The sequence below is a fragment of the Lytechinus variegatus genome, chromosome 10, assembly GCF_018143015.1.
Source record: "Lytechinus variegatus isolate NC3 chromosome 10, Lvar_3.0, whole genome shotgun sequence".
NCBI classification, from domain to species: domain Eukaryota; kingdom Metazoa; phylum Echinodermata; class Echinoidea; order Temnopleuroida; family Toxopneustidae; genus Lytechinus; species Lytechinus variegatus.
The window spans coordinates 28319810-28342006 of record NC_054749.1 but is presented as its reverse complement, the minus strand read 5'-3'; the positions used below and the strand labels follow the sequence as shown (position 1 = coordinate 28342006).

Genomic DNA, 22197 nt, shown 5'->3' with positions numbered 1-22197 from the left:
TTTTGACGCCAAAATCACAAACCCGCGCCTTTTCATCTCAGAGATACCATTATACCATATGGTAAAAGGTAATTGACCTTTGAAACGCCTTGACCTTGAATTTCATTGGTGAAGGAGCATTGTATGCACTTGATTTTATTTCATTTGATCTTCTTGTAAGAATCTGTGCATTTTGACACCAAGATCACCAACCTGCGCCTTTTCATCTCAGAGACACCATTGTACCGTGTATGGTATATAATGTAAAAAAGGTCAATGACCTTTGAAAGGCTTTGACCTTGAATTTTTTTGTTTTATGTGCATTCTGGTTACTTAATTTTATTTTATTTTATATTCTGGTAAGAATTTGTGCATTTTGACACCATTATCACCAACCTGCGCCTTTCCATCTCAGATATACCATTATACAGCATATATGAAAAGGTCATTGACCTTTGACCTTGAAAAAAGCACTTTCCCCAACCCGTATTCCTCCTAACTTTTTTTTGGTAAATGTTGACACCCATACCTACTCAAATCAGTCAAAAAACCATTTCCAATAATTTTATTCCAGATGGTTACTAATTACGGGATACTATATACTATACCCCGAATTGAATAAATTGAAACACCGGCACTGGATTGTAATAGCGCCATCTCACGATCTATCGGGTAATTTAGTGTAATCTTGCTGTATTCCATGTGGACGACGAACCGGGAAAGAAGGACTCTCACCGAAAAATCATCAAAATGAGCGCCCGATTCATTCCTCCTGAGATACAGGATAATCCAACAGGATGGGGTCCTTGTACGATTCCAAAGCAATTCAAAGATATTCCATACCAACCATTTTCAAAGGGAGATCGCCTCGGAAAGGTAATTACTAATAATACTAACTTTGTAGTGCCAGGCCAGTGGAATACCTCTCCATTCATGTTCATTAGTTTCCCATATGTTGTGTACGTACCGGTACGGTACGGTTTATACTCACACACAGTAACTCCTTGGTCCTAGTTAAAAAAAAGAAGAGGCGCACTTCCATTCCATTATTCACGGTTTCACGGTAGGTATGTTGAAAAGCTCCAGCTGGAACATCACTCAACTTGGAGGAAATAGAGGTCGGCTAGAGAAGACCATCCTAATCCTAGTCAATCTGGAGACTTATCAAATTGTTATTAACAGAGTCAGATGCAGATATGCCAAGTTCAAAGACCAGCTATATGCGTGAGATTTTCTGTGAATCTGAGTGAGATCACAGACATTGTGTACAATGTATATATTATGGGGATAGGCTGTGATAGTTGCGTGAGACAGAGATTTGAGGGGATGAACAAGAGTCCAAAATGCTTGAGTCTCACGCATAATGCGTGAGACTTGGTCAGTAGAGGCGCACGGCCAATATGGGAGACTCTCTCCAATACTATAGGCTATAGCCTAGGGGAGACAATCTCCCACATTGGAGACTTGCTTTGCAAAAGGACAAAAGAAACAACACCAACAACACGGTTTTTTCCACCCAAAATTTTGTCTCGCTGAGGTCAGAAGCCCATTTGTTTTGTGTGTGGATGACAACAAAAATCCTTATCAAAACAAAAGTAGACGGTGAATTTTTAAAAGTGTAAATTTTCATGAGGAATCTGCTTATCACATTTTTATTTGCCGCCAAGGTAATCCTTTTGCCGCAAATGTAAACAAAGAAAATTAGTCTCCAAAACTGGAGACTGTCTCTGAAATTGGATACCCAAATTCTTTACTAAAGTCTCTGATATTGGAGATAATCTCCCACATTGGAGACAGTCTCCAATATTGGCCATGCGCCTCTACTGTTGGTAGCTCTGTATTAATTGTTTGTGAGCTGGCTGGTTATAATATGGGAGGGTTCACATAGGGTTGCAAAATTCCCGGGAATTTTCGTGGTGGAAACTTTCCATGGGAATAAACGGGAATTTATCGGGAATTTTGGGAATTTTCGGCAATTTTCGGGAATTTTCCAGAAATGTTGGGAATTTTCAAGAAAGGTTGGAAATTTTCAAAAAGTAGCAATTTTTTTATATTAATGTACAGGAATTGAACGGATTACCCTGGCAGATGATGCCTGATTATGCTTTGTAAGCAAGTTTCAAGCCAAATATTATGCTAAGACAGTCAGATAAGGCATAATTTCAATGAATTTCATGGAAAAGTTGAATTACTGTATTAGTGGCTGAATGGTACTTGCAATGGCAGTACATGTACACTGCAAATGCTTTACACAAGGGATATACATTGTTCATAGAACGATGTCTTAACTTTTTGCAGATGTTAAGATTCAATAACATTGTTGTTATAATTAGCATTATTATTATAATTTCATTATCATTACTTTATTTCTCATTTATTTCTGCATAACTGAAGTGAGAATTTGGTGCTGTTTGCAGCATTAATTTGATGAGTATAATACAGATTTCTGGTTCAAATAGCCCTCTTTAGAAATAAACATTTTGTTCATTATTTTCAAAATACTAGATCAAATTTAAATGAAACTGATATGACAACCCCCCCCCTCCTTCATTTTTTTCAGGGGTGCATGGATTGGGGCATCTCAGAAATAAATTCTGGGTAATTTGAAATTTGTCATTCCTGGACCTGATTTTTCCCATTTAAAGACTCAAGCCATTGCCATAGTCTGCTGTGCAAACCTAGCCTGAATGCACAGACCCTGATTGAAACTTTGATCAACAAGTGGGTCTCTACCCAAAGACTAGCACATAAAATCTTGCTGTTTCCTGAGCGAGAGGGCCTTCAGTACACAAGGCATGAGTAGGCTGCACATTCAGACCCTTAACTAATGTGAAGGCTTTGCACAGCAGACGAGCAAACCCTGCACTTGAGGACAGTGGTCTGAATATGCAGCCTAAGGTTTCTGCCAATGACTTGTGTACAGAAGGTCCTTGTGTTGAACAGAAAGTCGTATTCGTGCTAGTCTTGTGTGAAGACCCACTTGTGGATCAAAGTTTCAATAAGGGTCTGTGCGTGTAGACTACATGTAGGGGACAATGTTATTATATAATGGCAGGTTCTCACATAAAAATCCCCTTGACATTTAAAGAAAAATGAAAAATAGGTAATGCAAAGTTTTATTTTTTTTAATGTTGAATTGATAAGCTTCATTTTGTACATAATGCTCCATCATGTTACATAAATACATGTACATGTACTATATAAGGTATTGCATGTACAGTTTGATGAATACTTTAAACCTTGGGCAATTTAAAGAATGAAGAATAATTGACATACAAATGGAAAGTATAATATTTGAGGATATCAATTCATGATTTTGTATTTAAAACCAGAATTTATCACTTTTAATGAAAAAATGAAAATTCCCGAAAATTCCCAAAATTCCCGGCAGCTGAAAATTCCCGAAACTTTCCATGGAAATTTTCCAAAATTTCCGGAAAGTTTCCATCCCTTTGCAACCCTAGGTTCACCACAAAGTCCACAATATGGGGGACAATCTCTCTTATTATTGGAGACTTTGTAAAAGGGCATCTGTAAAAGAACAAAAGAAACAACACCAACAAAAGCATAATTTTTCCACCCAAAATTTTGTTTCACTGAGATCAGTAGACCAAAACTTAAAGCTTCGGTCTCTGTTATGTTGGTTGTTCCACTAAAGTGTTGCCATTGTTGGCTCCACTCACTCACCAAAAATACATACAGAGACCAAAGTTCTACCGCGATCTGTACAGGGGACTCAATGGCCATACAATGTATGTTTATTGTTAAGTTCGGGTGAAAACATGGAAGTGAAGTTGCTGGACAGCCGAAGTAAGTCACTGTTTTTTCCACTTTTATAAGTTTATTAGCTCATCCGGCCCGAAAAGGCCGAAGGGCCAAATGAGCTTATGAATATGATGGCATGCCGTGGCGTGGCATTCGTCTGTCGTCCGTCCACAATTTCATTTATGCATATATTTCAAAATTCACAAAAAAATGCTTCTACTTTATTTCCTGACCAATTTTGAATTTTTTGCTTCCATCTTCATGAGGTTCACCAAACTTCTACACAGAATATTGAAATTTTCACCAGAACAATTTTTATGCTAATTAATGCGAAATTAATTTATGCATATTTTTAAAAATTCACATAAAATCCCTTTTCTTCTGTAATTGTTGACTGATTTTGATTTTTTTCTTCCATCTGGTAGAACTTCATGAGGTTCACCAAACTTGTACACAGAATTTTGAAATTTTCAGTAGAAAATCATTTATGCTAATTTATGCGAAATTTATTCATAATTCACAGAAAATGCCTCTTCTTTATTTGTTGACAGATTTTGATTTTTTGTTTTCCATCTGGCAGAGTTGCATGAGGTTCACCAAACCTGTACACAAAATTAAAAAATTTTGTCTAGAAAATTATTTATGCTAATACATGCAAAATTTATTCGTAAATCACAAAAATTGTTGATTCTTCATTTGTTGATCAATTTCAATTTTGTTTTATATGATAGCTTGAGGTGGTGATACGAAATTTCAACACAGAATTTTGAAGCTCATTAAATATGCTGATTCATATTTCAAAACTTACAAAAATAACTTGTTTATTTGTTGATTGATTTTGATTATGTTGTTCCATAATGGTACATGAGGTTCACCAAGGTTCTACACGGAGTTAAAAAATTTTGACTAAAAGAATTATTTATGCTCAATTTATGTGAAATTTATTCATAGATCACAAAAAATGTTTCTATGTCATTTCTTCATCAATTTTAATTCTATATCCTCAATTTATATCACCAATATCAGACATTCATTTTTGAGGAGCGCGATCGCACTGTCGCTCTTACCGCGCTTCTAAAAAAAATAAGGAGAGCAAAAAATCATGCTCCTAAAAAAAAAATTGCTAAAATTTCACATTTTACATCTTTAAATCCATGAAATGGCCATCTATTTTCCATAATTCCTTGAAATCATTTTGATAATCTATCAGAAAAATGAAGAATACTCAACTCTTTCCCGACTTTGATTTGAATTTGAACTCAGTGATTATTGTAGTCCCATATATAGATTTTCATGGCAACACCATTGAAGTCTACATGTGGGACTACAATATTTACTGAGAGTAAGTTCAAATCAGTCGGGAAAGAGGTGAAGATTCTTAATTTTTCTGATAGTTTTCAACTAAATCAAAATAATTTCAAGGAATTATGGAAAATAGATGGCCATTTCATGGATTTAAAGATGTAAAATGTGAAATTTTAGCAATTTTTTTTTTGCAGAACTGAGTGTGATATTTTGTAAACTAGCCCAGGGCTAGTTTCACCACTGAATAATTAATAGCTACACAGCTATTGCATATATGATGCTACAAATATTCTACAATTTATCATACATGCATTGTATTAAATTGATTTGAGCTCCTCAAGGAGAGCGATTCTGAGGAGCTCAATTGAGCTAAAAAAAATAAGGAGAGCGATTTATTGAGCTCCATGAAATTATAAACGTGAAGGACTGCAATATAATTCACTACAGTGTCAACTGGGCTGAAATTTAAATTGTGTTAAATTTTGTTGCAAGATGCTGGATGAGCTCCACATCACTGATGTGCTAGTTATTTGCCGCCAAGCTAATCCTTTTGCTGCAAATGTAAAGAACGGAAATTTGTCTCCCTAACTGGAGTCTGTCACTGGAATTGGATTCCCAAAATTCTTTGCAAAAGTCTCTGGTATTGGAGATAATCTCCCTCATGAAAGTCAGTCTCCAATATTGGCCGTGCGCCTCTACTGATAGTGGGAGGCCGAGGTTAGCTTTAGGGTCTAAAGCAGTGTAGACTATAGGGTGGGTGGTCGGGTGTGCGGATACTTTATATTTTTGAAGCCTTCTTTTTTTGTCTTTGGATTCCACTAGAAATATGAATTCAATAAGTTGTAATCATCTTTTATATGCACATCCTGGCTGGTATGCAAATGAGGAGACTATGATGTCATCCACTCACTTTTTTCTTTTGTATTTTATTGTATGAAATATGAAATATTCTAATTTTCTCCTCATTGTCATTGATACAACGATTAATTCCTCGCTGAACATGTGGAATTATATATGATTCATTCAAGTTGGCCCTTATTGTCAAATCTATAAAAAATAAAATATTGTATAATTCAAACTATAAAAAACAAAAGAAATAGTGATTGATGGACAATATCGACTGACTCACCTAGTTATGCATATCACTGTTTTGTGAAAAATAAAGGAAACCTTTAAAATGTCACAAGTTTCTTATTTTACATCCGATTTTGATGAAATTTTTAGCACTATGCTAGTTTGATTTTTCTCTACTTATTCAAGGCAGGATTTTCCTGGGGGTGGACTTGACCTTTAAGGGGGGGGGGGATTAATTTGAAGTAAAGGTTTCAAGATGGATATTCACTGATCACTGACAGTCGTACACAGACTATCATACACAGACAGTCATACACAGTCATAAACAGACAGTCATACACAGACAGACTGCCAGACAATCTATAGAAATGCATGGTTTTAATTGCCTCACTCTCACTTTGATTTAGTAGCTGGCAATCGGCCTAATAATTCTGAAATGGTTTTCCATGTTCATAACCATGCATGACTGTGTGAGCCTTTTACCATCTGCAATTTTGTCTTGCACTATTGCAGTTTCTTATAAATCTGTTTAAATAATTTTAGAATTTCATGTTAAAACTTTAGATTTCAATTGCTTTAACATGGAATGAGTATTTCTGTGCTTTAAAGTACATGTAATTCTACCATCTGCAAGGGTAAAATATTTTGTTTTTCCAAAGCTTGTTTAAAATATATCTTCAGTTATAATTATATTTTTGAAGTGCAATTAAAGGTATTGTTTAACTTTGTGAGCAGCCGATTTAAAAAATTCTCAAACCAAGATGAAGCATGTTTACAAGTGCATGTATTAGAACTAATAAACCCTGAAAACAACCATTATTGAGAATGAAAAGCTAAAACTACAAGGCAAACACCGATTTTGTAAATAGGCGTCTTATAGACGCCTAAAGAGTACACATAAGTGTATGGGATGAAATTAAGATGGTGTTTCCGGTCACTTTATCTTTCAATTTTTGAAGCACTAAATAATTATTTTTGAACGCAATTTTTTCTGGGCTTCATTTTTGTAACATATCACAGACACAGGTGACAAGTGTGACCTTCTAGCTCAGATTTTTTTAAAGTCAAACCAATGTTAACCAATCACTTTAAAAGAAAAAGGGGGCCAGGTGCTTTGGAGAATAACCTTGCATTAAGAATGATTTTAATTGATGCACCTCAATATACATGTATGTACTGTAGACAGCTGAAATCCATCCGTTTGGAGGTTTTTTTTTTTTAATCTCAAAACTCTATCATATTATAAATTCTTCAGAGATGTTGTCTTTTACTAGATTCTCTCGATTTTTTTGGGGGGGACTTAAATCCTTCAGAAAGTTCATAGACCTGTATTTTGATAGAAAGTGTTTTACTAATGGTAAAAATCAAGAATTAAGTTTACGGGGGGCTTGAGTTCCCTGAACACTGTCGTTGAGAATGAGTGAAAATGAGTTTGAGTGGAGGAGGTGTAGCAAAGCTCAATGTAGTCCAATGAACAATCAACGGAACAGAGAATGACGCTTATTATCTTCTCCAGACTAGTTGGGCATCATGCCGTATATTTACCCCACTAACCTTGAACAAAAGTGAGTATTAATAATGAAATGTTTAATACCTAGAATGTTGTGATATGAATTAGGTGTCTCATAGTTTGCTTTTATTTTCTTCCTATTTTATGTTCTTTGTGCAGGTGTCAGACTGGACAGGAGCAACATACCAAGATAAACGCTATGTAGGTAAGCAAAGTATTCAAACTACTGGGTACTGCTAATACACCACAAGTGAGTTTTGTCATATTGGTGGCAACATATAAGGCCCTCTTCTGCGAAATGATTTAATGGTACCTTCCAGCATGTTCATAGTGGATTCATAGGTCCAGTCCACCTTAACAGAAGTAATAATTATCGGGGGAATCAAACTAACATATTATGAAGACAAAAACATTTAAATCAGAAGGAAGTTAAAATTAACATGCGTGCAAACATTGATGAAATGCAATCAAATACCTGATATGAAAATGATAAATCATGCATGCTGTTTCTTTTGTAATTATTATTTTTTTTGCAAATAAATTTTTTTTTTTCAGTCAAGTACAATTCGCAGTTTGGATCTGGTAACCAGTATACCTACGTTCACGAGCAGGATGAGTCCTCCTTCCAACTTGTTGATACTTCTAAGGTTCAGAAACCAATCTATATGAGGAACAGGATACGATTCAACCAGGTATTATCGTACATGTACAGTTGTTGTTGAGAGGTTATATGGCTCAGTGGATAATTGTCCAGACTTTGAATTACAAGGTCCGGTGTTCAAATCCCACCACAGCACCCATGTCCTGTGGCAACATGTTTTTCTACATTTGCCACTCTCTACTCAGACAGTAAATAAGGTACCTGGTAGCAAGGAATTCCTTGAATTCTCAAACATCTGATCAGGGTAGACTAAAGCCGTAGTAATAGTATGCAGCACTTAATAATATTGGATTAAGCACTATATAAATGTTGCATATAATTGTTTATTAATGATTGTTTTGAGCGATCAGTGGTAGTCCTCGAACTCTGGATTGCCAGAGTCACGATTCAGATCCCATCCTAAAGGTATTAAAATTATTCTATTTATTACCACTTGGCATTCTGGTTTTTAAGAGATATATGTAGACTGGTAAAGACTTTAAAGATGTTAGGGGCAGTAGTAGAAGACTAGAGGTCTAGGACCTCCCTGATATTCAACTTATGTGTTCAAAAAGAGAGAGGGGGAGGGGGGGGGGGGGATTAAACGAAAGACAACATTTGAAGAAAACTTCAGTTTTCAATTCTACCTGTTTCTGGTACATGTATGTGTAAAGTGGACTAACAACCTTGGAATTTTAGTCTTTCAAATTTGGCAATCAATAGTAAAGCAAAGATTTAGATGGTGGTTTCAGTAAATTCATGGTCTAAGTTCTTCCTGAGATAAGAATACAGGCCAACAATGATTATTAGCATTTGTTATATATTTGATTTTTCATTTGATATTTCTGTCTTCTTTTCAGCGTAACTTACGACGGGAAAGGGAGCGTCGTGAGCAGCGTGCTACCGCTGGGATGCAATCACTGACCAAAGCCCAGAAGGAGAGACAGAGGCAGGTCAGAAGGTTACAGAAACAGTATGGAGGACGTAGGTGGCCTGATAAGAATCAACACGTGAGTAATATGCAGGTTGAAATGTTTTAGCTTAAGAAAAAGATCTTATTACATAAAAAGCTTTTATATGTAGCTTAGGCAAGAAGATCATTTGAATGAGAGGAGCTTTATAGACAAGAAGATCATTTGAATGAGAGGAGCTTTATAGGCAAGAAGATCATTTGAATGAGAGGAGCTTTATAGGCAAGAAGATAATTTGAATGAGAGGAGCTTTATAGGCAAGAAGATCATTTGAATGAGAGGAGCTTTATAGGCAAGAAGATCATTTGAATGAGAGGAGCTTTATACATGTAGTTATACTGTAGTTCAGAGAAAGAGTATGATTATGTGTTGTAACTCATTAAACTCAGTTTAGAGCTATACAATATTTCCAAATACCCTTGATTTAGCTTCCATGCCCATGGGTCTTTCCACAAAACTGCTTTATTAGCATGTGTATGGATCTTAGCTGCGTTTCATCTCATTCGTGAATTATATCAATGAATTCAGTTGAATGCATTACTCTGGGTGTATTACAGTACTTGTACGTGTATTTCCTGTTTAACTGAGATTTGATTATTTTTTAAAAATTTTAAATTCATTGTATAGAACCAGATGAAGTCTCGCAGTGCATCCGTTCAGGTCCGCGGTGAATGGGGAGTGATAGAAGAATTGGATTTTCCTCGCCTCAACAAGCTACGTCTGCCCACTGTTGTAGATCCTGAAGACCTGTAAGTCTCATTCTCAGGGGTGTGAGAGGTCAGATTTTTATCTGATTTCAGATTTTTTTTGTTTTGATTTTCAGCTTAATTTCAGCTTTTTTTGGCTTTCCTCTGTACAAAAAGAATGGGAGCTCGTTCTATTTCAGACTTTTTCACCACTCAGCTTTTTCAGATCTTTTTGTTTTTGACCACTCACACCCCTACATTCTCAAGTTAATGCAATGATGCCATTATGAAGCTTTTGACAACAGGAACCAGGTGCCCATAACACAAAGCTTAGCAATGATCATACAATATTTTTCTACAACTGATTGCATTGACTACATTGTGCAATCGTAAAAATCAAGCGTGCGATTAATCGCTAACTATTGTGTTGGTTTCTGTTGTTATGAGTATAATCGGTCCATATTGATCTAGGCCCCGTTGCATAAAAGTTCCTATTACAGTAACTTTGCTATCCGAAAGTAACTACCATAATGACAGCCAATCAGAAGGACCAAGGAGAAGATATCAAGGATTTCAGGGAAGTTACCACTGAATGGCAAAGTTACTATGATAATAACCTTTACGCAACAAAAACAACTTTGCTTGCTATTAGTGATTCAACGAGCGACTGGTGATCCTTTCTCGTTGTAAGATACACACTAGACTTCCATTAGTGTTGATATAGTCCCTAAAAATGGGCCAACAGTCGTTCGTAAAGTCGCTTATGACTTACAAACAGCTTTATAAAACACCCACTCGGAAAATAGAAAATCCCATTTTGCTCTAGAATAAGTATGCATGAAGCTATACATCGTTTACAAACAGCTTTGTTACGTGACCCCCTAATATTTTTATTGCCATCAGATTGAGGTTTATATCAGATTCATGACCATGATAGGTAGCCTATATGTGTGACTTTTAATCATTTGATTCCCCATTCATTCTTAGTATCATATTAAACAATTACAGCAGATCAATTAAAGATTAATTGACTAATCTATTATGTTGACTGCTCTAATCATGTCAGTCACTCTTTGATTGTATCTAATATCTTCATATTGCCTTTCCTTTTCAATTTTCCTTTTCACTCTTCAGTGTCAAGTGTGGAGAACTGGAATACTATGACAAAATGTTTGATCGCATCACTACCAAGACTGAAAAGAGACTAGCAAGGGTCAATAGGTTGTTCCACAAGGTCACTACCACAGATGACCCCATCATCAGAAAGGTAGGTTGGAACGTTGAATGCCGTTCAGTAACTTTGTCCAGAATTTTTTTTTAATCTGAGATTCGGTGACTGATTATGTCATAATTGCAATCATTTAGGTGAAAAAGAAATGGCCAGAGTTTTTCTGGGTCAGCCAAGCAATCTACCAGCTGGGTGCTCACAGGCATTGTGTATGGCTGATTGCCTGCCCTTGTTTTCTCTCATTACATGGAACTACTGCTCCTCAATACAACGGTGGCTTGATAGATCCATACAGTCCCTCTTGTAACCCAAGGTCTGCTAGCTCATATTTACACACTAAACCACTAAATCATAACCTAAGGAGGGGGATCGATCATTTTAATATGCTGGACCATTCCTAGGGAATACACTCCCACAAGAGATCTTATGATATTTTTTGTCTTACCACTTTCAAAAATTCACTAAACACCTGGTTATTCATGCAAGTTTTTAAAATACAATTCTTCTCCCTCTTAAAATGGTTTCCATTTATTTTTTTCTTTTCTTTACTGGACCATGAGCATTCTTTGAGGATGAATATAGATATCCATATTATTTGTTGTGTTGTATGATATTTCCATTTTGTAAATAAAAGAGATTGGGAATGGGTATACCTTATCAGAAACAAAGTTGATTTATCCCTTTAAGTTTATATTTTTTCCCAATATATTTATTAAGTCAAACAAATATTATAAGACATTTATTGTTTTGTAAAAATCAGATTCTAGGGATACACAGATGAAAGTACCAAACTGCCAACTTTTTTTTTAATTTGGTAAATAATGAGCTTTTTATCATTTTTTTGTGTGTAGCTTGCCTCCAAGGGTAACGTGTTTGCTACAGACATCATCTTGGCCACTCTGATGTGCTGCCCTCGCTCTAATTATTCTTGGGATGTCATTGTACAGGTGAGGTTGAAAATCATGAATATTTGAACTGAAAGCACTGATTCTACAGAATGATGATATTTTTGATTTTTAGAACCTGATTTATACCATTTGTTTTTCATGTTTTATGACACTGTGAAATACTTTGTACAATGTACCCTACATGACTATCATGATTGTAGTGTTTGAAATGATGCTTTACAGAAAATGAATTAAAAGAATATAGGGATACATATATATTCACTTTGTTGAAATAAGGTACTTATGAGTTTTAAGAGCAGATTTTGTCTGTATCTTTGATTACTCAGAAGATTTGAAGGTGATTCAATAAAATTGGGAGGCACAAGGAAACGAATATTCATAATAGGTTTTTAGCAAATTGGAGGAACAGTTGGCAAATATGTATCATGTGATCAGAGATGTTACATCAGCTTTATGCATAGTAAATGAATAATCTTAAGTATGAAGGAGCTAGTTCATAGTTACGTCGATAACAAATTCTTCATGTGGTAGATAAGAATGTAAAATGACTCAGATGTGGTTGTTATTTCGATAAAGAAGTCTTTTTAAAAACGGGCATATTGAAGCTCTTTGACATGCATTCATTGGAGTAAAATGACATAAATGACAAGAATGCTAGAGCGCAACAATATATAATAGAAATGAAAGAGACAACAGATGCTAAACGATGAGCCGTAATTGGCTGATAGCATGAACGATAATAGAAACATTTGTAAACTGAAGCAAAGCAGCTAAAATAATGCAAGGGTAGGGGAAGGCGGGGTAAGTTGAGCATAGGGGCAAGTTGGGCCACCAGCCGCAGGCCAATAATGAATGAGTCAGACATTGTGGTGGTGTCATATATTGATGACCCATAGCATAACCCCTAACCCACCACATTGTTTCCAACTTTGAAACAAAAAGTATTTTTTTAGAGGGAAAAATGTGAATTTCAGCCAAAAAAGTAAAAAAGAGTGTGAAATAGATAAGTGCTTTATAAACACACACGTCTTTAAATATAATAAAGACATGATAACAACATTATTAGTCCAGGTATGGATCTTCATTCTTGTCATAGTCTTTTATATGATGGATGCATAATAAATGTGTGGATACAAAATTATCGCACTAAGTTCGGACTGGGGTAAGTTGAGCCAAACAGCATGGGGCAAGTTGAGCCATAGTAATTCCTATGGTAATGTATCTTAAAAAACAAACAAACCATAAAAATCGATTGAAATGCAGACTGAAAGGAGCAAATTTACATGACTGCTCTTTTTCTTTTACAGGATGTTAGTATTTATAGAGAATTAGCAAGTGAAAAGACTTAAAACAAAAAATTGACATGCTGGTTCTCCCCCATACATTTTTTACATAGTTTTTGTGGCTCAACTTACCCCAGAAGGTGGCTCAAACTTACCCCATATATGGGGCAAGTTGTGCCATTTGACATCGGTTTTTTCAAAGGTCACGATGACTTTCAGTGTTGGGGTAGAAATTTATATATAGGTGGAAAATATTTCAGAAGAATGAAATTTCAAAGCAAGGTACTTATTTCGACAAGATTATTAATCATATCAATTCTAACTTGCAAAAAGCAAAAACTGTCACAACTTACCCCGCCTTCCCCTATATTGCGATAGTAATTTGGTATTTCCAGCCTTGCATTCAGAAAACTAATCTAAATGAGAAGGTGATTGGGATTTTCCACTACTTATTTTTTACCACATTTTCACATGCCATATCAATGTTTTTTTTCTCTTTGTAGCATGTTGGTGGTAAGCTGTTCTTTGACAAGCGAGATGATTCAGAATTTGGTGAGTATTTCTATTTCTCCAAAACCTTATGATGATCATAAAGATGGATTACATGCAAGCTCATCCGGCCCAATAGGCCAAATGAGCTTATGCTGTGGCGTGGTGTCCGTCGTCTGATGTCTGTCCACAATTTCAAAATACTAATTTTCAGCCTCCACCCAGTAGGATTAGGGCTCACGAATGTCTGTTTAGATGGTTTGACAATGCCTAACTATTTGACATGATTATTGCCTAATTCTATGATACAACCCCTTTCACCCCTTTAGATCTACTGACAGTAAACGAGACTGCTATAGAACCACCACAAGATGAGGGAACACACATGAATTCACCCAGGAATCTCGGATTAGAAGCAACATTCATCAACCATAACTTCTCTCAGCAATGCCTCAAGATGGTAAGTGTTACCACCAAACATGCTATTTGACAACAGTTTGTTCCTGTTGTCTGTGTTCTAACATTTATTTGTACATGTAATCAATCAGTTGCAGATTTGCAATGCAATGCAATTGGGGAAGTGTTATTGACAAGCAATTGATTGCAAGCCTAGATGATTCATATTTCAAGATCAAGCTCAAATTCATAGACACCCATTGGACTTCCCATAGACTATCGCAAAGCCCCCTTTAGATTCCTAGTTTGGAATTTGTGTAAATCCAAATATCCCACTTTTGTTATACTTTTTTATTTTTCAATTTCAGGACTAAACAACCGAAAGAAAGTCACTTTCTGACATACAAACTTAAAATTGATTAAAGGTATTGTTTAACTTTGTGAGCAGCTGATTTAAAAAATTCTCAAACCAAGAAGAAACATGTGTACAAGTGCATGTATTAGAACTAATAAACCCTGAAAACAACCATTATTGAGAATGAAAAGCTAAAACTACAAGGCAAACCCTGATTTTGTAAATAGGCGTCTATAAGACGCCTAAATAGTATACATAAGTGTATGGGATGAAATTAAGATGGTGTTTCCGGTCACTTTATATTTCAATTTTTGAAGCACTAAATAATTATTTTCGAATGCAATTTTTTCTGGGCTTCATTTTTGTAACATATCACAGACACAGGTGACAAGTGTGAACTTCTAGCTCAGATTTTTTAAAAGTCAAACCAATGTTAACCAATCACTTTAAAAAGTGATAAAATTGAGGAAAATTTGGAGAATTACCTGTCTTGAAACAAACTGAGACATATTACATTGTTAGATATTTTGTAAACAATAACTAATTATAATACTCTGCCTATGATGTATAGTTATCCCTGTCTGAAATCAGGTCAAATCCTGATGTGCGGATAGCATTCAATTATCCTGAGGCAAACTCTGCTTTTATTCCGTTTAATTCTTTGATTCTTGATTAAACAGTCAAAATAGTGTAATAGGGTACTCTCCAAAACCAAAGTTTCCACCAGGATAGAAATCCTTGACTTGATCAGTTATTCATTTATATTAATCAATCTTATTCATTTGTTTGTTCATTTATTTAGTCAGTGAGATAGTTATTTAATTTATTTATTCATTCATTGAAATACATTTATTTAGTTACACTGAGCAAAAAACAATTGGTGAAAAGACTCACAATTTGACAATGAACATTAAGATTAAATGATGTGAGCATTGCAATTGCACAACCTGAATGTCCACAGTAAAATCAAGTTATCATGGCATGCCTCAAACACTTACATATCTGTAATAAACTAATATTAATATTATTATTGAAAAGAATTGCATAGTACATCTTAATCTACTGCTAATGATTTTGAGGTTAAGATTTGGATACATTCAATTAACTTCCTATCAAATTTACAGTGATTTTCTTTTCATTTTTTTGTATAATGCACATTGGAAAGTAGGCTGTGCATATGCTGGAGTCAAATTTCCTGTTGACTGCTGAACTGCTTATTTCCCAATAGATTTTATACAGGAATCACCCAGTTCCAGTAGACAAGGGGTTAATATGTACTTTATTTGTATTTGCTGTCTAATTATTTTCTTCAGGGAGGTGAGAAGTTTAAGTTTGAAGTGGAGAACCCTTTCATCCAAGATGAGGAGGAATCATTAGTTGCATCTGTTGCATACCGGTAAGATGTCACCCTTTTCAGTCATCGTTTTTCCTTCATATTTTGATAGAATCGTGAATTCTTAGCTCATGGGGTAATTTCATGATTTGATGCTGTTAATAAGTTATCTGTTGTTTTATGCATGATCGGTAAAATCCCTTCTCACAATAAATGACATCACCCTGCATATTCAAACTAGAACTTGAAACCAGATAACAATTTTTTTATTGGATTAGACTTCTGACTTTGAAACGGGGCTGTGGGTTCAAATCCCTGCCATGGCGTCATTTCCTTCAGCAGGAAATTGATCCACATTATGCTGCACTTGGTGAGGTAAATGGGTACCTAGTAGAATTAATTCCTTGAATACACTGTGTACAGCTGTTACAGTGATAGCTCGAGCTAAGGCTGGGATAATAAAACTAACTTATTATCTCAGCTTTGTGCTTATTACTATTACGTGTAGTATTTTTTTCAAAGGTTGAATTGTATTGTTTGTGTTCACATTTTGCAGGTATCGTAAGTGGAACATTGGGGATGATTTGAACGTGATAGTCCGATGTGAACATGATGGTGTAATGACAGGTTCGGGCGGAGAGACACAGTTCCTCAACATCAAGACTCTCAATGAATGGGATACCAAGGTAGGTTTGAACTCTATTTATTACCGGTAATTAATTCATTAATGAATTCCTTCATTTGTTCATTCATACATTCATTTATTCTTTAATTTGTTCTCTCACTCAATATTTAATTCATTAATTTGTTTATTCATTCATTCATATATTCATTTTATTCATGCATTCGTTTGTTCACTCATTCATTCACTTGTTCATTCGTTCATTCATTCGCTTTGTATTCATACATGCTCACAATGTCACAATATGAATACAATGTATTAGATCACAAAGGTGATTATGTAAAAGTATGTAACGTGAACAATGAAAGTACAGCTTTGAAATCTGTTCACCTTCATTTACAACATTGTTTATTTTGCGTAACATGTCTGCAGGATATATTACTTTTTTGTTTTATTATATTGTATTTCATGGATAGTTAAATTTCTAGCTTGTCATATATACATGTATAGAGGTTAGATACCACCGGTTATTATGGTTGTTGAGAGCTGGATAAACGAGTTCAGACTGTATTCAGAAAACAACTTAACCTGTTTCACTGAACCCTTTATGTTTACAGCAAAGCAGTGCAGAAGAATGGCGTCAGAAGCTTGATTCCCAACGAGGAGCAGTCCTTGCTACGGAGCTCAAGAACAACAGTTTCAAGCTTGCCAAGTGGACTGTGTGTTCTCTGCTTGCAGGGTCTAATTTCATCAAGTTTGGGTAAGTGTACCCATCAAGTTTATGTTAACAGTGATTGGATATATACTTTTGGATTCTATTACATTGGGTTGAGGATAGAGGATGCACTGAATCGGGTAAGGTGAAGGGTCGGTATAAAGGCAAATCCTGCAAATTTGAGGTGAATCTTCCCACCCTTGTTCATGGGAGCAAAACAGGATTTAAAACTTGGGATTTTCTAATATAATTGCTACTACTACTACCACTAACTTCAACCTGGATTGAAAATTAATTAATTGTTGCAGGAGCAAATGCTATGTTACCATATTTTTTTATAATAAAGGGGACATTTTGGCAATACATGCAAGATTCTTCTCCTCCTCATCAAGCTGAAGAGTAATAAAGTGTTAAAAAAATCAAAGAGTTTTCCATGTTACAGATAATCGTGACAAATGTAAAGAGGGGTAAACTAGGCTCCCCTCCCCCTGGCTAAAGGAAGCAAACTCTGTAGAATGAGTTTCTGAGTAAACGAGGAAACTGTGTCATTGTTGCATGTAGAAATATGTAGAGTTACTCGCTTTTGAAATGTCTTATTTCAGAAATTTGGGGCTATATAACACCAATTCCTTCAGCATCATGTAGAACATACAGAAAGAATCCAAAATCAAGAAAAAATAAATTTGGATAACATGAGAGTTGCTTTCTTTTGTTACTGGACAGTCATATACAGGATTAAGCTTGAGCCATCAAGCTGAACATCAGTTATTGACTTACTTTGCATCTCTTCAAGATATACTTTATTTAATGCACTCTACAGACAAGTGGAAAGTTATATCCAGATATAAAATTGACTGTAGATAAATGATTACCTACAGTGTATAGTAATGATATGAGAAATGTTGGGACTGTTTTTGCTTAGGTACGTGTCTCGTATCAACCCCCGTGATTCTGCCAAGCATGTGATCTTGGGATCGCAGCAGTTCAAGCCCAGCGAGTTAGCAGCACAGATCAATCTTAACATGGATAATGCATGGGGTATCCTGAGATGTATCGTTGACAAGTGCTTCCAGCTGAAAGAAGGAAAATATCTCATTCTCAAGGATCCAAACAAGGTAGGAAAACGGCTCTAAGATCCATTTCATTTGCCGATGTAAGTTCTTGAAACAATTAATGTGATGCGTGCTTTCAGGAATGTTTGCTTTTAAGAGCATTTTATAAAAAAATGTCTTTCAGTCCTACTCCAATATATCTTACATCTCATTTTTCACAATGGTCCTGCTTCGATTTGCCATTCTTTCATATCAATGACATCAGTCTTTCAATCATTGACTGCATTCTTCATAGTTTCATCCAGTTACATAGACCCAGCTGCATCCTGGAGTGAAAACAAAAAGAAAACATGGTATTCATTTGTTCCCCTTAACTCCTGATTTTTTTTTTACTGTAATATTTCCAAGTTTATCTTCCTAATATTCTTGAGTGACTAACACAGTCTGAGAAAACGTCTTGAAGTAGGGTAGGTTCCGCAGCGCTGTTTTAATATCACAAATCTAGAGGAACTTTTTATACAGGTCATGTTATACGATAGAGTGGTGTTGCACTCAGCTTATGCGACTTTGATTTCAAATTTGAAATGCAGACCTGTGTGTGATTTTAGAGGCCAAGATGACTGTAGCAAATAAATTCAACACTTTCCATAGAAGGAATCATGCGATCAATCACAAATATAAAATTGATTGTTGGGTATTTGACTGATGTTTTAAAGACTGAAACTGACTCCCATGTAGGGGCATGTATCTTAGCTCCCCCAAAAATGTATTTTTTTATTTTTAGGGGCTACTTTTCCCCCAACTTCTTCCTAAATCTGGAACATGTGATGAATGGGGATTTCCACAGCTCCCTTTTCTTAGTTTCCTGTTCACTTTGAGCATGTCGGGTGCTTTTAAAATACATGTGTAATTTTTTCTGATGTATCTTGCAACTTCCCCTCAGCCTTGGAGCTGTAGAGTATATGGAATACGATATTGGGGAATCAACAAAGAATATGTGTTAACTAAAAATCAGAATTTGATAGAACGTGATTCACCATGTTAAAGCCTCTTTTTATTCTTTCGTTTTGATTGATTCTTACAGCCGGTGATTCGTATCTATGACATCCCTGATAACACATTCAGCTCTGATGACGATGAAGAGGATGATGAGGAGGACGATGATGACGGTGATGGTAAGTAAGCTATTGAATCATTGACTACTGACTATAAATGTATTCAAGTCAACCACCTTGTTTTCCTTTGTGGTAAATATATTCACCCATAGCCTTTATTCTGAACTGCAATTCAATTTTGGATTGATTATGGATAGCTGAATGTAAGTTGTAAAAAAAATCTATTCAATTAAACATGCAGTGTACATCAAGCTTTAAAATTCTTGTTGGCTTTCCATAATTTCAGGTATTGTTGATTTTAGGTTGAGATACATTGTACTACAGAAGCTTTTTAGTTTGACTTGTAGAGATGGCGGGATAATTTTATTTTGCTATGTGGACGTAAGAACGTTATGTCAACGTACGTTATCTCGCCAACTATCTTGATAACTAGACTTATGAATAGTTGTATGTCAACACAATGAGATACATTATCTTGCAAAGTCGACTTATAATAGTTGATGTTTAAAAGTAAATGGTGAGATTTGATTTTATATCTGCAGTATACACACACCACATTCATTTGGAAACAAATCCAGTCCACAGCGTGGCTGACAACAGATCAACATCGACATGTGCGCAGGCTGTGGATATAAAGTTAAACCTCATGGCAAGATAATTATTTAACCATTCTGTCAAGTCAATGGCACTTGAATTCCTCCATAGTATACTTTCACACTATGTCAAACTTTGTAAATATTTTGTTTTGGTTTGTTTTTTTCTTCTACAGATGAAGGAGATGATGAGTAGAGTCATTGACTATGTCACACAAATCAAGTTCCTACATCATTGCCCGTCTACTATCTGGAATGGCCCCTATTTTTTCTGATTTTTGGTGCAACTTCTATCAGTTATTAGTAGATTAGATGAAATCTCCTGAATTAATATATATTATCTGAGATAAAGTTAGTAGCAGTTATTGCCTTGAGACTTACTCATGCCATTTAAACTACAGATTAGCAAAATGAAATGGGTAATGGTCATTGGTTATATCACACCCTATACTTCAGACATTTGAGTTAACAAGTTTCTCACCCCCCCACCCTTTCCCCCTCCCTCTCTTTACCCTCATTCTCCTTTCAAGATGTATTGAAGATCATTTTGCTTTGCAATTATGGTATACATTGTTGCAGTGATATGAATTTATATTACAGCATAGATTGCTGTTTCTGTTTCTATCCATAAAAAATTGTTTTTCATATCATTCCGATTCATATTTTGCAATGGTATGTAATATGATTTTGACCATTGCTACTTAATTGTCATATTTGTATCAAATATCCAGGTGGCTAAGGATTGAATCAATACAAATTGTTATGGGATTTTATTTCTTTAGTTGCAATCAATCATTGAATAATTTACTTTTTATGGGGGAAAATCTACTAATTTCATGTATATTGATAGAATGTCAATTATCAAATAGTTACCTATATTGACCTTACATAGCCATTATCCAAAATAAGTACACATTTATGATGGTATTGTCAATAAACTCAAATGCCCCCATTGCAATGCTTAAATATATTGAATAGGAGTTTTCAGTATACATACAGAAGACAGCTGTGACACTTTTCATGGCTAAAACTTGTTTCAGCGTCTGGTGGCTCTTTGTTATTATTATCTTCTTGTTCCATGATTGTACAATTTTATCATGTTGTCGAATTTGAGATGAATATGTATTTATTATGCATTATATACTAGTAATGCAGAAGTTGTATTTGGTGGTTCTAGTTTTTGAGATAACCATTGGATCATTCTGTTCTATTGCCCAGTCCAACCTCTCCCTGTAGGGATGCCTGTCTATAATGGTCACTCATTATGTACCTGCCTGAAAGACCAATTTCTTTTGCTTTTTTTCTCAGTTTTCTTTTATATACATGTACTGGATTTGCAAAGGGGGGGGGGGGGGGGTGTACAACAGGTAGGGAGGAGAGGGATGGGGTACCACTCAATTCTGGCATGATTACATTGAATTACAGAATATTTGGAATCTTATATTGACATTAAATCTTGTCGTCCTTCTCAACACAATTTTTTTTTTCTTCTTTTGTCTTTGAATATTTTCTTGCTGGTGGTGATGGTGACAACTCGGTGACACAACAGTTGCTCCTTCGACTACTGCTCTGGGTTTTATTATGTAGGTTTAGGGTTAGGTTTGCAATAGGCTTTTATGTTAAGTTTAGGGTAGGATGTAGTGTTACATCCAGGGTTGAAGTTAGTCATTTGATTAGTGTGTAGAATTTATAGCCGAGCAATTGTCGCCAGAGCAAATGTCATGGAAGCCAGAGATACACATGGTGATTATGATGAATACAGTACATGGGTGATGTTGATAATTATGAAGATAAGAATGAGCAAACAAAACGAGAGTCAATAAATTGATTAGTTGATGTCATTATATTAAGAGAGGGAGATGTTTGGATGAGATGGTGATGAAAAGGATGTTGAAGGTTGATGATCATGGTAATGATGACAATGATGGTGATGGTATGATGATGGTGGTAGGGGTTGTGATGATGACAATGATGATGATGATGATGAAAATGACGGTGGTGGTAATGATAGAAAGAATAATGATAATTGTGATGATAGTGATGAAAACGATGATGATGATAAAGATGATGATGCTGATAATGATGATGAACAAGAAAGAAAGATAGATGACAAATTAGTAGTTTGAAATTCATTATAGTCGGCCATTTGAATTTGCTGTACTAACCAGCTGCAATATA

The 22197-nt window shown here is 35.3% G+C and overlaps 1 protein-coding gene across 1 annotated transcript; it reads left to right on the top strand.

The window, feature by feature from the left end:
• The first annotated feature begins 660 nt into the window (after positions 1 to 660).
• LOC121422531 (eukaryotic translation initiation factor 3 subunit D-like) lies at positions 661 to 21491 on the top strand. The gene is made up of 15 exons (XM_041617665.1): positions 661 to 855; positions 7793 to 7838; positions 8189 to 8325; positions 9134 to 9283; positions 9872 to 9993; positions 11065 to 11197; positions 12010 to 12105; positions 13853 to 13901; positions 14168 to 14298; positions 15903 to 15985; positions 16479 to 16608; positions 17162 to 17304; positions 18182 to 18374; positions 19396 to 19486; positions 20196 to 21491. The coding sequence occupies exons 1-15, from the start codon at positions 730 to 732 to the stop codon at positions 20213 to 20215; spliced, it is 1650 nt and encodes a 549-aa protein (XP_041473599.1). The 5' UTR covers positions 661 to 729; the 3' UTR covers positions 20216 to 21491.
• The last annotated feature ends 706 nt before the right edge of the window (positions 21492 to 22197 follow it).

Excerpts from the sequence above, each read along its gene's own strand:
- LOC121422531 (XM_041617665.1), top strand. The coding sequence starts at position 730 with ATGAGCGCCCGATTCATTCCTCCTGAGATACAGGATAATCCAACAGGA. Across the intron at positions 11,198-12,009 it reads ATGACCCCATCATCAGAAAG|CTTGCCTCCAAGGGTAACGT; the intron begins GTAGGTTGGAAC and ends TTTTGTGTGTAG. Across the intron at positions 18,375-19,395 it reads TTCTCAAGGATCCAAACAAG|CCGGTGATTCGTATCTATGA; the intron begins GTAGGAAAACGG and ends TGATTCTTACAG.